This window comes from Salmo salar, chromosome 21, assembly GCF_965601325.2.
Source record: "Salmo salar chromosome 21, fSalSal1, whole genome shotgun sequence".
NCBI classification, from domain to species: domain Eukaryota; kingdom Metazoa; phylum Chordata; class Actinopteri; order Salmoniformes; family Salmonidae; genus Salmo; species Salmo salar.
In genome coordinates this window covers 43,157,451-43,171,230 of record NC_138311.1, presented here as the reverse complement: position 1 = coordinate 43,171,230, position 13,780 = coordinate 43,157,451, and the positions used below count along the sequence as shown (strand labels likewise).

Sequence of the window (13,780 nt, the reverse complement as noted above, 5' to 3'; positions counted from 1 at the left end):
AACAACAGCAGTGTGAGGTACTATAAACAACAGCAGTGTGATGTGAGGTACAATAAACAACAGCAGTGTGAGGTACTATAAACAACAGCAGTGTGATGTACTATAAACAACAGCAGTGTGATGTACTATAAACAACAGCAGTGTGAGGTACTATAAACAACAGCAGTGTGATGTGAGGTACAATAAACAACAGCAGTGTGAGGTACTATAAACAACAGCAGTGTGATGTGAGGTACTATAAACAACAGCAGTGTGATGTGAGGTACAATAAACAACAGCAGTGTGATGTGAGGTACTATAAACAACAGCAGTGTGAGGTACTATAAACAACAGCAGTGTGATGGAGGTACTATAAACAACAGCAGTGTGATGTGAGGTACTATAAACAACAGCAGTGTGAGGTACTATAAACAACAGCAGTGTGATGTGAGGTACAATAAACAACAGCAGTGTGATGTGAGGTACTATAAACAACAGCAGTGTGATGTGAGGTACAATAAACAACAGCAGTGTGATGTGAGGTACTATAAACAGCAGCAGTGTGAGGTACTATAAACAACAGCAGTGTGAGGTACTATAAACAACAGCAGTGTGATGTGAGGTACAATAAACAACAGCAGTGTGACGTGAGGTACTATAAACAACAGCAGTGTGAGGTACTATAAACAACAGCAGTGTGACGTGAGGTAGTATAAACAACAGCAGTGTGATGTGAGGTACAATAAACAACAGCAGTGTGATGTGAGGTACTATAAACAACAGCAGTGTGAGGTACTATAAACAACAGCAGTGTGATGTGAGGTACTATAAACAACAGCAGTGTGAGGTACTATAAACAACAGCAGTGTGATGTACTATAAACAACAGCAGTGTGAGGTACTATAAACAACAGCAGTGTGATGTACTATAAACAACAGCAGTGTGAGGTACTATAAACAACAGCAGTGTGAGGTACTATAAACAACAGCAGTGTGAGGTACTATAAACAACAGCAGTGTGAGGTACTATAAACAACAGCAGTGTGATGTACTATAAACAACAGCAGTGTGATGTACTATAAACAACAGCAGTGTGATGTACTATAAACAACAGCAGTGTGATGTACTATAAACAACAGCAGTGTGAGGTACTATAAACAACAGCAGTGTGAGGTACTATAAACAACAGCAGTGTGAGGTACTATAAACAACAGCAGTGTGAGGTACTATAAACAACAGCAGTGTGAGGTACTATAAACAACAGCAGTGTGATGTACTATAAACAACAGCAGTGTGAGGTACTATAAACAACAGCAGTGTGATGTACTATAAACAACAGCAGTGTGATGTACTATAAACAACAGCAGTGTGACGTGAGGTACTATAAACAACAGCAGTGTGAGGTACTATAAACAACAGCAGTGTGAGGTACTATAAACAACAGCAGTGTGACGTACTATAAACAACAGCAGTGTGAGGTACTATAAACAACAGCAGTGTGAGGTACTATAAACAACAGCAGTGTGAGGTACAATAAACAACAGCAGTGTGAGGTACTATAAACAACAGCAGTGTGAGGTACTATAAACAACAGCAGTGTGAGGTACTATAAACAACAGCAGTGTGACGTGAGGTACAATAAACAACAGCAGTGTGAGGTACTATAAACAACAGCAGTGTGAGGTACTATAAACAACAGCAGTGTGAGGTACTATAAACAACAGCAGTGTGAGGTACTATAAACAACAGCAGTGTGATGTACTATAAACAACAGCAGTGTGATGTACTATAAACAACAGCAGTGTGAGGTACTATAAACAACAGCAGTGTGAGGTACTATAAACAACAGCAGTGTGATGTACTATAAACAACAGCAGTGTGATGTACTATAAACAACAGCAGTGTGAGGTACAATAAACAACAGCAGTGTGATGTACTATAAACAACAGCAGTGTGATGTACTATAAACAACAGCAGTGTGAGGTACTATAAACAACAGCAGTGTGATGTACTATAAACAACAGCAGTGTGATGTACTATAAACAACAGCAGTGTGATGTACTATAAACAACAGCAGTGTGATGTACTATAAACAACAGCAGTGTGAGGTACTATAAACAACAGCAGTGTGAGGTACTATAAACAACAGCAGTGTGATGTACTATAAACAACAGCAGTGTGATGTACTATAAACAACAGCAGGTACTATAAACAACAGCAGTGTGAGGTACTATAAACAACAGCAGTGTGATGTACTATAAACAACAGCAGTGTGATGTACTATAAACAACAGCAGTGTGAGGTACTATAAACAACAGCAGTGTGAGGTACTATAAACAACAGCAGTGTGAGGTACTATAAACAACAGCAGTGTGAGGTACTATAAACAACAGCAGTGTGATGTACTATAAACAACAGCAGTGTGACGTGAGGTACAATAAACAACAGCAGTGTGATGTACTATAAACAACAGCAGTGTGAGGTACTATAAACAACAGCAGTGTGATGTACTATAAACAACAGCAGTGTGAGGTACTATAAACAACAGCAGTGTGAGGTACTATAAACAACAGCAGTGTGAGGTACTATAAACAACAGCAGTGTGATGTACTATAAACAACAGCAGTGTGAGGTACAATAAACAACAGCAGTGTGAGGTACTATAAACAACAGCAGTGTGATGTACTATAAACAACAGCAGTGTGATGTACTATAAACAACAGCAGTGTGATGTACTATAAACAACAGCAGTGTGATGTGAGGTACTATAAACAACAGCAGTGTGAGGTAGTATAAACAACAGCAGTGTGATGTACTATAAACAACAGCAGTGTGATGTACTATAAACAACAGCAGTGTGAGGTACTATAAACAACAGCAGTGTGATGTACTATAAACAACAGCAGTGTGAGGTACTATAAACAACAGCAGTGTGAGGTACTATAAACAACAGCAGTGTGATGTACTATAAACAACAGCAGTGTGATGTACTATAAACAACAGCAGTGTGAGGTACTATAAACAACAGCAGTGTGAGGTACTATAAACAACAGCAGTGTGATGTACTATAAACAACAGCAGTGTGACGTACTATAAACAACAGCAGTGTGAGGTACTATAAACAACAGCAGTGTGAGGTACTATAAACAACAGCAGTGTGAGGTACTATAAACAACAGCAGTGTGAGTGTACTATAAACAACAGCAGTGTGAGGTACATAAACAACAGCAGTGTGACAATAAACAACAGCAGTGTGAGGTACTATAAACAACAGCAGTGTGATGTACTATAAACAACAGCAGTGTGATGTACTATAAACAACAGCAGTGTGATGTACTATAAACAACAGCAGTGTGATGTGAGGTACTATAAACAACAGCAGTGTGATGGAGGTACTATAAACAACAGCAGTGTGAGGTACTATAAACAACAGCAGTGTGATGTACTATAAACAACAGCAGTGTGAGGTACTATAAACAACAGCAGTGTGAGGTACTATAAACAACAGCAGTGTGAGGTACTATAAACAACAGCAGTGTGAGGTACTATAAACAACAGCAGTGTGAGGTACTATAAACAACAGCAGTGTGAGGTACTATAAACAACAGCAGTGTGATGTGAGGTACTATAAACAACAGCAGTGTGAGGTACTATAAACAACAGCAGTGTGATGTACTATAAACAACAGCAGTGTGAGGTACTATAAACAACAGCAGTGTGATGTGAGGTACTATAAACAACAGCAGTGTGATGTGAGGTACTATAAACAACAGCAGTGTGAGTGAGGTACTATAAACAACAGCAGTGTGAGGTACTATAAACAACAGCAGTGTGAGGTACTATAAACAACAGCAGTGTGATGTACTATAAACAACAGCAGTGTGAGGTACTATAAACAACAGCAGTGTGATGTACTATAAACAACAGCAGTGTGAGGTACTATAAACAACAGCAGTGTGATGTGAGGTACTATAAACAACAGCAGTGTGAGGTACTATAAACAACAGCAGTGTGAGGTACTATAAACAACAGCAGTGTGATGTACTATAAACAACAGCAGTGTGAGGTACTATAAACAACAGCAGTGTGAGGTACTATAAACAACAGCAGTGTGATGGGTACTATAAACAACAGCAGTGTGATGTACTATAAACAACAGCAGTGTGATGTACTATAAACAACAGCAGTGTGAGGTACTATAAACAACAGCAGTGTGAGGTACAATAAACAACAGCAGTGTGATGTACTATAAACAACAGCAGTGTGATGTGAGGTACTATAAACAACAGCAGTGTGATGTACTATAAACAACAGCAGTGTGATGTACTATAAACAACAGCAGTGTGAGGTACTATAAACAACAGCAGTGTGATGTACTATAAACAACAGCAGTGTGATGTACTATAAACAACAGCAGTGTGAGGTACTATAAACAACAGCAGTGTGATGTGAGGTACAATAAACAACAGCAGTGTGATGTACTATAAACAACAGCAGTGTGATGTACTATAAACAACAGCAGTGTGAGGTACAATAAACAACAGCAGTGTGATGTGACGTACTAAACAACAGCAGTGTGATGTACTATAAACAACAGCAGTGTGAGGTACAATAAACAACAGCAGTGTGAGGTACAATAAACAACAGCAGTGTGATGTACTATAAACAACAGCAGTGTGATGTGAGGTACAATAAACAACAGCAGTGTGATGTACTATAAACAACAGCAGTGTGATGTACTATAAACAACAGCAGTGTGATGTACTATAAACAACAGCAGTGTGATGTACTATAAACAACAGCAGTGTGATGTACTATAAACAACAGCAGTGTGATGTACTATAAACAACAGCAGTGTGAGGTACTATAAACAACAGCAGTGTGATGTACTATAAACAACAGCAGTGTGATGTACTATAAACAACAGCAGTGTGATGTACTATAAACAACAGCAGTGTGATGTACTATAAACAACAGCAGTGTGATGTACTATAAACAACAGCAGTGTGATGTGAGGTACTATAAACAACAGCAGTGTGATGTACTATAAACAACAGCAGTGTGATGTACTATAAACAACAGCAGTGTGATGTACTATAAACAACAGCAGTGTGATGTGATGTACTATAAACAACAGCAGTGTGAGGTACAATAAACAACAGCAGTGTGAGGTACTATAAACAACAGCAGTGTGAGGTACAATAAACAACAGCAGTGTGAGGTACTATAAACAACAGCAGTGTGATGTGAGGTTATAAACAACAGCAGTGTGATGTACAATAAACAACAGCAGTGTGATGTACTATAAACAACAGCAGTGTGATGTACTATAAACAACAGCAGTGTGATGTACTATAAACAACAGCAGTGTGATGTACTATAAACAACAGCAGTGTGAGGTACTATAAACAACAGCAGTGTGATGTACTATAAACAACAGCAGTGTGATGTACTATAAACAACAGCAGTGTGATGTACTATAAACAACAGCAGTGTGATGTGAGGTACTATAAACAACAGCAGTGTGATGTACTATAAACAACAGCAGTGTGATGTGAGGTACTATAAACAACAGCAGTGTGATGTGAGGTACTATAAACAGCAGAAACTGTGTAATGGTGTGATGGGCTACTTGGCATGATGGGCTACTTGGCGTGATGGGCCAATGGGCTACTTGGCGTGATGGGGTAATGGGGTAATGAGTTAATGGCGTGATGGGGTAATGAGTTAAGGCGTGATGGGGAATGAGTTAAGGGGTGATGGGGTAATGAGTTAATGGGTTAATGGCGTGATGGAGTAATGAGTTAATGGAGTAATGAGTTAATGGAGTAATGGGGTAATGAGTTAATGGAGTAATGGGGTAATGAGTTAATGGAGTAATGGGGTAATGAGTTAATGGAGTAATGAGTTAATGGAGAATGGGGTAATGGAGTAATGGGGTAATGAGTTAATGGAGTAATGAGTTAATGGAGTAATGAGTTAATGGAGTAATGGAGTAATGAGTTAATGGAGTAATGGGTTAATGGAGTAATGGGTTAATGGAGTAATGAGTTAATGGAGTAATGGGGTAATGAGTTAATGGAGTAATGGGGTAATGAGTTAATGGAGTAATGAGTTAATGGAGTAATGGGGTAATGAGTTAATGGAGTAATGGAGTAATGAGTTAATGGAGTAATGGGGTAATGAGTTAATGGAGTAATGGGGTAATGAGTTAATGGAGTAATGAGTTAATGGAGTAATGAGTTAATGAGTTAATGGAGTAATGGGGTAATGGAGTAATGGGGTAATGAGTTAATGGAGTAATGGGGTAATGAGTTAATGGAGTAATGGGGTAATGAGTTAATGGTGTAATGGGGTAATGGAGTAATGGGGTAATGGCATGATAGATACCTGGCTCTTTCCCTCCATGATCTCCTTGAGTCTTTTCAGAGCAGTGCGGAGCTGAACAGCTGTACGAGGGTCGTGAATGCTCAGGAGGGTTTCTGCTTTCCTACGGCCTTCTAGGAGCACACATGGTGCAAACATTCAGCATACACTTCATAAAACACACTTCACCTAACCATTCAAGTCACGCAAATGCTCCCTTTTCATGCAAATAAAATGCAGAACGGTAAAGGAGGGAGACAGAGAGCACCCTTTTCTACCTCTGTAAAGAGACTGTATGCTATAGCCCAATATGGGCTTGTAAATGTACAATAAAATGTCTACAAGGATTTCCTTTTGATAATGGCAGGTTCGTTTAAAAGGACTGCACAACAGAAGCTTACTGCTATATCAGTTCCCATAAACTAGGCTCTAGTGAACAATTATGGCTCATATGAATACAATTAAAACAGATATCGCAATTAAGTAAGAAACATAAAAGGGAGCATGTTAGTTCTTATATCATTATGGAAAAACACACAACTTTCCAAATATCATTGTTGGCAACAAAACAACACGAGAAGGCACTTAATCGATACATGCCAAAATATAGTTCAATCAACCAAACACACAAAACCACTCAGGTGCTTGAGTTAGCCGCCCACTCTGATACCAGGTTGTTAAAATCAGGCGCAAAACCATTTTGGAGATCTTATCAAACACACGGGCCCTCACCCTGACCCCGCCATAATGGCCAGTCCCCTGCAAAAACAAAAGACACATCAGCGTTTTCAATGGATGTCAGGCTACTCACATCGTACATTCTTCTTCTCTCCTCTCTATGTAAAACTAATGTCAATGTCAAGAACGTCTATGCTTCACAGCTATACAAAACAACTGTGGGGTAAAATAAGAAGTAGTCCAAACACAGTCCATCCTCTCCTCTAAACTTGACTAGAGGTCACCTCTTAGGTGTAACTACGACTAGTCACATCAATTTGTTCAGAGTGAAACTGATTCTTCACCATCATTGTCAGGTCAGAGATCATGCAATCACTCAAAATGTCAACGTTTTAAAGAACCACTGTTGGAAGAGGATAGGTTGTCTTACAACTGTGAAACAACTGCAGCACTGGACATACAGTGTTATGTGTCCCTCCTGTGGTCCTAGTATGAGTGAGAATGTGTGTGTGTTACCTGAGGCGCTGGACGTTCTACGGAGCAGGTCGGGGTGTTGTTTCCTATGGGTCCCAGAGCTGTGGATGGAGTGTGCTGGGCTGGTCCAGCTCCTACGCTCCCCAGTGGTTGACGTCAAAACCACATCCGGTTTCTCTGTCACCGAGGGCGGCCGCCCCTCCTCTGTACACACAGACCAATCACAACGGGTCATTTAAGGTCAATAAAGTTCATTGAAACATCATCACACCTACCCATGATGACAAAGCCGTATACTTTTGTATGACATATAGTCGTTATAAAATGCCATACTACAAACATGACAATGCTTTATACATATATAATGTCTGTAGTACATTCCTATCCAGAAATAACCTTTGTTGTGTTAAGTCGGTACTCCTATTTTAGCAATACAAAGGTCACTTTAAATAAGAGGAATATTTTAGTGTTTAAAAAAAATATATAACATTTACATTTAACCTTTATTTAACTAGGCAAGTCAGTTAAGAACAAATTCTTATTTACAATGACGGCCTACACTGACCAAATCCGGACAACGCTGGGCCAATTGTGCGCCGCCCAATGGGACTCCCAATCACGGCCGGTTGTGATACAGCCTGGATTCGAACCAGGGTGTCTGTAATGACGTCTCTAGCACTGAGATGCAGTGCCTTAGACCGCTGCGCCACTCGGCAGTATGTTGTGTCTAATAAGAGGAGCGAAACACGGCTACTGTATACATTGCTGTTGCTGTCAAGAACATGCTCTCTCTTCTAATCCAATCAGAATTGAATCGCCAATTATCTTATAATAACAGATGAATTTAAAGAATATGAATACTGTGCATAGAATATTTGGTCCTGCTTTATTTGAAGTGCATCTTATGAAGGCTTCAATACCACTGCATAAATGGGTCACAAATCATCTATAACTGTATTTCATGCCATATAAAAGACGAACAAATGTGAACAAATAAATTGATGTTTATGTCACACAGTTATGCCACATTATGAATCTTTATAAAGCATGATATAAGATTATAGATGATTTGTGAAGCATCTATGTAGTGCTTATGAAGCCTATATGAATGTTTTATGAAGCCTTCATAAGTTGCACTTCAAATAAAGCAGGACCGAATATTTAAATGCTCCAAGCTCTGGTATGTGAGCAGAGCTCTGTTGCCTTGGTGAGGGGCCTGCCAGTGAGGGCGGGGCCTGAAGAGAGGGAGACACATGATGGCCCATGTGGTTGAAAGGCCCCCTCCTGGCACCTAGACAACATTCTATCACATTACCTCACAGGACATGGGTTCTGATCTGGGCTGCATTCTGTTCCATTCAGCTTCCTCAAACTAATTCTGGCTGTAAACCAGGCTGGTAGTCAAGGCTACAGAAGTAACTTTCCCTGCATTCTAGGGGACAGTACAGGAGCCTTGACTATACAGTACTGCAAATTACAGGCTGCTATAGGCTACTCCACAGAATGAGAAATAACAAGAAGAGCAGTGTGACAAAACAACATTAAGCTATTAATAAACTTCCTTGTGGTTAATAGAGAATGTGCTGGACTCAGACTCAGTCACTTTGTCTTGTCTCTTCATCGTAATGCATAGGCTTACTAGAAAATGAACATTTCAAAAGACTGTAAAGTCAACCATCTCAAAACAATCTGTGTGTGTGTGACCTTGGTAAATGACCTTTATTGAAGCGGAACAGGTTGACGAAGGAGCTGTAGGCTGACCGGAGCGGGGGCTCGTCCTGCTCTGGAGTCAGGGGTTTGAAGTGTGTCAGGTGAGATGGGCTGCCAGGGGAGATGGGAGGCTTCACACTGCAATCCAGCGTAGAGGGCAAGGATTTGTCCTCAGCCTCCATGTCACCGCTCCTGTTGGAAAGACAAATTATATCTTGTTGAGACCAGGACATTGTGGTCACATCATGGTGATCCTCTGCTTGATCGTGTGATAACAACTAGGCCTAAACAGTGCCATTGCCTACTTGACTTTTTATTTAACCTTTATTTAACTAGGCAGGTTCTATCTGCATTTTTGTTCAAATGTAGTTACTGACATAGCCTTGTTCAGTTCAATGTTCTCTACTTTTATAGTACTCTAGATAACCAAATTCATGTTGTTCAGTTCAATGTTCTCTACTTTTATAGTACTCTAAATACCCAAATTCATGTTGTTAAGTTCAATGTTCTCTACTTTTATAGTACTCTAAATACCCAAATTCATGTTGTTAACTTCAATGTTCTCTACTTTTATAGTACTCTAAATACCCAAATTCATGTTGTTAACTTCAATGTTCTCTACTTTTATAGTACTCTAAATACCCAAATTCATGTTGTTAACTTCAATGTTCTCTACTTTTATAGTACTCTAAATACCCAAATTCATGTTGTTAAGTTCAATGTTCTCTACTTTTATAGTACTCTAAATACCCAAATTCATGTTGTTAACTTCAATGTTCTCTACTTTTATAGTACTCTAAATACCCAAATTCATGTTGTTAAGTTCAATGTTCTCTACTTTTATAGTACTCTAAATACCCAAATTCATGTTGTTAAGTTCAATGTTCTCTACTTTTATAGTACTCTAAATACCCAAATTCATGTTGTTAAGTTCAATGTTCTCTACTTTTATAGTACTCTAAATACCCAAATTCATGTTGTTAACTTCAATGTTCTCTACTTTTATAGTACTCTAAATACCCAAATTCATGTTGTTAAGTTCAATGTTCTCTACTTTTATAGTACTCTAAATACCCAAATTCATGTTGTTCAGTTCAATGTTCTCTACTTTTATAGTACTCTAAATACCCAAATTCATGTTGTTAAGTTCAATGTTCTCTACTTTTATAGTACTCTAAATACCCAAATTCATGTTGTTAACTTCAAAACAATACAACATACAAATTGTTGACACCATTCAAAACAATAAGGATTTGGATCTTTAATGCCAGTTATCTCCAAATCACCTTTTTGCAGATAGAACCTTAGAACCAAGCTCTAGAAGTGTCAAAAGCTCAGCAAAAATCGAAGAAATTCTTTATTCCCTTTCTGCTTATAGGCTAATGCCTCTGCCTTCCTTCCTGTTTGCTCTGTTACAAAGTAGGGAGAGAGTGAGAAGAATCATGTGCCTCCTGTGAGAGTAAGCCTGAGAAACATATGGTTCACAACACAACCACTACTGCTCTGGGCTGTTTTGCACTCAATCAGTTCCTTAGTATTATGTTCTACCTAGTAAGCTATAGTTGTAATTCGATCAAACCAGCATTGCTGTATATTTGCTGTAGCTTCTTTTCCATGGTCAAATAAAATCACAATGTTTTTGAGTACTGTAGTTTATAAACAAAGTTTATGCATAATATGCTGTTGCTGTGACAGATTCAATTGAAGTCGAGCACAAGTGGTGAAGTTGTTTCACTGCACTAGAAGATAGATCATCATTTCATGGGGTTGGGGTTGTTATATATATATATATATATCTCCCCTGTCCCCGCAGGAGGCCTTTTGCCTTTTTGTAGGCCGTTATTGTAAATAAGAATGTGTTCTTAACTGACTTGCCTAGTTAAATAAAGGTTAAATAAAAAAAATAAAGGAACCTTATAGTCCCAAGCTCTCGAATTGTTGACCTGAGAGTAGTCCTTATAGTCCTTGCAAACAGTAGCATTGATGGACAAGAGTACAACTGCAGTCGACCTACCACGATACACGAGTGCAAACCAACACCAGCTTATATCTGGCTGAGTATAAATACAGTACAACATGGTTATTTATGTATATTGTCAAAGTCAAAACTAGTCATCCAATGTATATTTCTCTATTCAAATAATGATGTTCAAAGGCAAGAACAAGTGATTTAGACTAGCCTACTTAGTCGATCATCTATCCTATTCAAGTTAAGTCAACAACAAGCATCAACTACCACTGAGCTGAGGAATGTATCACTGCATAAGTTCAGAACATGCAAATTAGACAAATTTTTTTGGGATAAAAACAACGGAATTTGTACTTGCAATAAATGTAGTATCTGACTTTTGCTGTTTTCGTCATCAAACGAAGATAAACTGTTGCTCTTAACAGCAGTAAGAGAAGTAGCTAAGGTTACCACTTGTGGAGGGATGGACCGGAGGAAAATGACAACATCACCAGTATGTTTCCCACCCTGTCATGTGACCACTCACCTCAGACCTATAATGACAGCTGAGAAAGCTAATGCCGCAGAACTAGGAAACTCTGAAATGTCCTACTTGGTACCTGGTTGTAGTTATACACATGTCGCGTTCAACCTCACACTGCTTCAGCTTAGGAGGCAACTATGATCATGTGTGTAAACTAGCTACATAGCCATACTGTTAGCTAGCAGTATTAGCAATACACTAACTGACCATTGTTAAAAGTAACGTTAACACCTGTGGTAACAACTAACTAACGCGTGTTATCATCGCCATGCAAGAAGACAAACATAAATCAACCCACCAATAACCACTGTAAAGAAGTACCATGCAGATCAAAATCTATTAACTTAATCACTCAGATAGCTACAGTAGTAGCCGAACAGACTAAAGCTTGTCCAAGAATGTTAGTCTATGGATGGGGTAGTGTAAATCTAGCTAGCTAGCTTTCTGATTACATGTGCCTGGCGAGTCAGTGAGCTTGCTAGCGAGATAGCAGGCCCACTGAAGTTAGATAAATGAAGGAGTGAACGCTCGTAACTGAATTTCACAAATTACCTGTGTGTTGGACTCCTTGTACATCCCTGTATGAATACAGTTAATTAGGTCAATTCCTGCGAAGTGGAGTAGCCACCCTATCTTTCCAAAAGCACAGTGACCACCGAGCCAGACAGGATGAGTCGAGAGTCGATTTAACTGTTGTGATCACGAGACAAGGCTGAGCCCACTTCTTTGTTGGGTTTTACGGCAGAATGAAAATAACAGATCCCAAAATACAAAAGTGATGTGGGAAAAAAATACTCAAATTATAATGACTACCACGTTGTCACTCAACATGCTCCTTGCCTCTATGGGTAAAATCAATAATCCATGTCTGATCTCTACACAGGCTCAGGAGCCTGGGAGAGCGGCACATCATCCCTGGCCATCCCTAATGCCTCTAATCTGGCGGAATCACTAAACACAAATGATTCGTTTATAAATTATATCTGAGTGTTGGAGTGTGCCCCTGACTATCCGTAAATAAATACAAAACAATTGTGCGGTCTGGTTTAATTAATATAAGCAATTTGAAATGACTTATACTTAAGTATATTTTTGCAATTACATTTACTTTTGATACTTTTATTCAAGTAGTATTTTACTGGGTGACTTTTACTTGAGTCATTTTCTATGAAGGTATCTTTACTTTTACTCAAGTATGACAATCGGGTACTTTTCCACCACTGGCTGTGAATTCCTGAAACCCCAGATACTTTCCTGCCGCAGCCACAATCATATCCAATTTCTTTGACTTCCAGGCTATTTGAGTCGTGCAGTTTATCACAGTTGAAATGAACGCCACAAAAAAATCCACTTTCTCTTAGTTGACAAACATTCATAATGGACTGTGGTGCATCCACAACCATCTCTTCAACACTAGTTTCACTTTTTCAATTCTAACGACTTCATCAATTCACATGAACATTATTTCAAGCACTTTCAGAAAACACTGACATTAGTGCGGAAACTTTAGTGTATAGCTGAGTTTGTTACTTGTGGAACATTGTTAGCTCCCTTTAATTGTGAAATAAGTTAGTTTATTCAGAGCATTGCTTGAGTTAAGGCAAATATAACCAACCTGAGCCTGGCTATTCTGTTGTTGTAGGCCAGGAGCCAGGAGCGCACAGAGTCCATATCTATAACAGCTGTCCCTCAATTGACTTCAAAGAGTGAATGAATTCTAAACAATAACTCTTCCTGTCACCCCTTCTATTATCCAACTATGAGATATCGCAACCTTTTGCCATGTGACTGTCACGTGAACTCAGTTCCTAGTCATCCTTGACTGCCTCAAAGGAAATGAGTCATATGGGTTAATGATTCAGTGCTTTCAACTCTAAACTGTTGAGTGGTTTGTACTTATTCTTTATAGTATACAGTCTATGGGCCCGTTACCAGATGGGCTGCATATACAAAGACCAAACCTTTTTTTCACTAATTTTAAACATAGTGGAAAGCATGATTATTTTATGAATTATACAGTCTATCATTGTACACAAGTAACAGTATGATGTGTTTTATAGTGTATAAAAGGGGAATGCAGAA

At 38.9% G+C, this 13,780-nt stretch overlaps 1 protein-coding gene across 7 annotated transcripts in view; it reads right to left on the bottom strand.

The window, feature by feature from the left end:
* Nucleotides 1–13,476, bottom strand: part of LOC100380630 (1-phosphatidylinositol 3-phosphate 5-kinase) — a 53,765-nt gene extending 40,289 nt beyond the window's left edge. For 6 of the 7 annotated variants that reach the window (XM_014165291.3, XM_082967191.1, XM_082967193.1 and 3 more), the window contains exons 1-4: nt 13,314–13,476; nt 9,214–9,398; nt 7,539–7,700; nt 6,369–6,478 (exon numbers count right to left, since the gene is read on the bottom strand). In XM_014165291.3, coding sequence (XP_014020766.1) covers nt 6,369–6,478; nt 7,539–7,700; nt 9,214–9,398; nt 13,314–13,369 — 513 coding nt within the window. In that variant the 5' untranslated portion in view covers nt 13,370–13,476. Of the gene's footprint in view, nt 1–6,368; nt 6,479–7,538; nt 7,701–9,213; nt 9,399–12,250; nt 12,557–13,313 lie in introns of those variants that run through there. The other variant, XM_082967190.1, reaches the window with a different exon arrangement.
* Nucleotides 13,477–13,780: the final 304 nt, after the last annotated feature.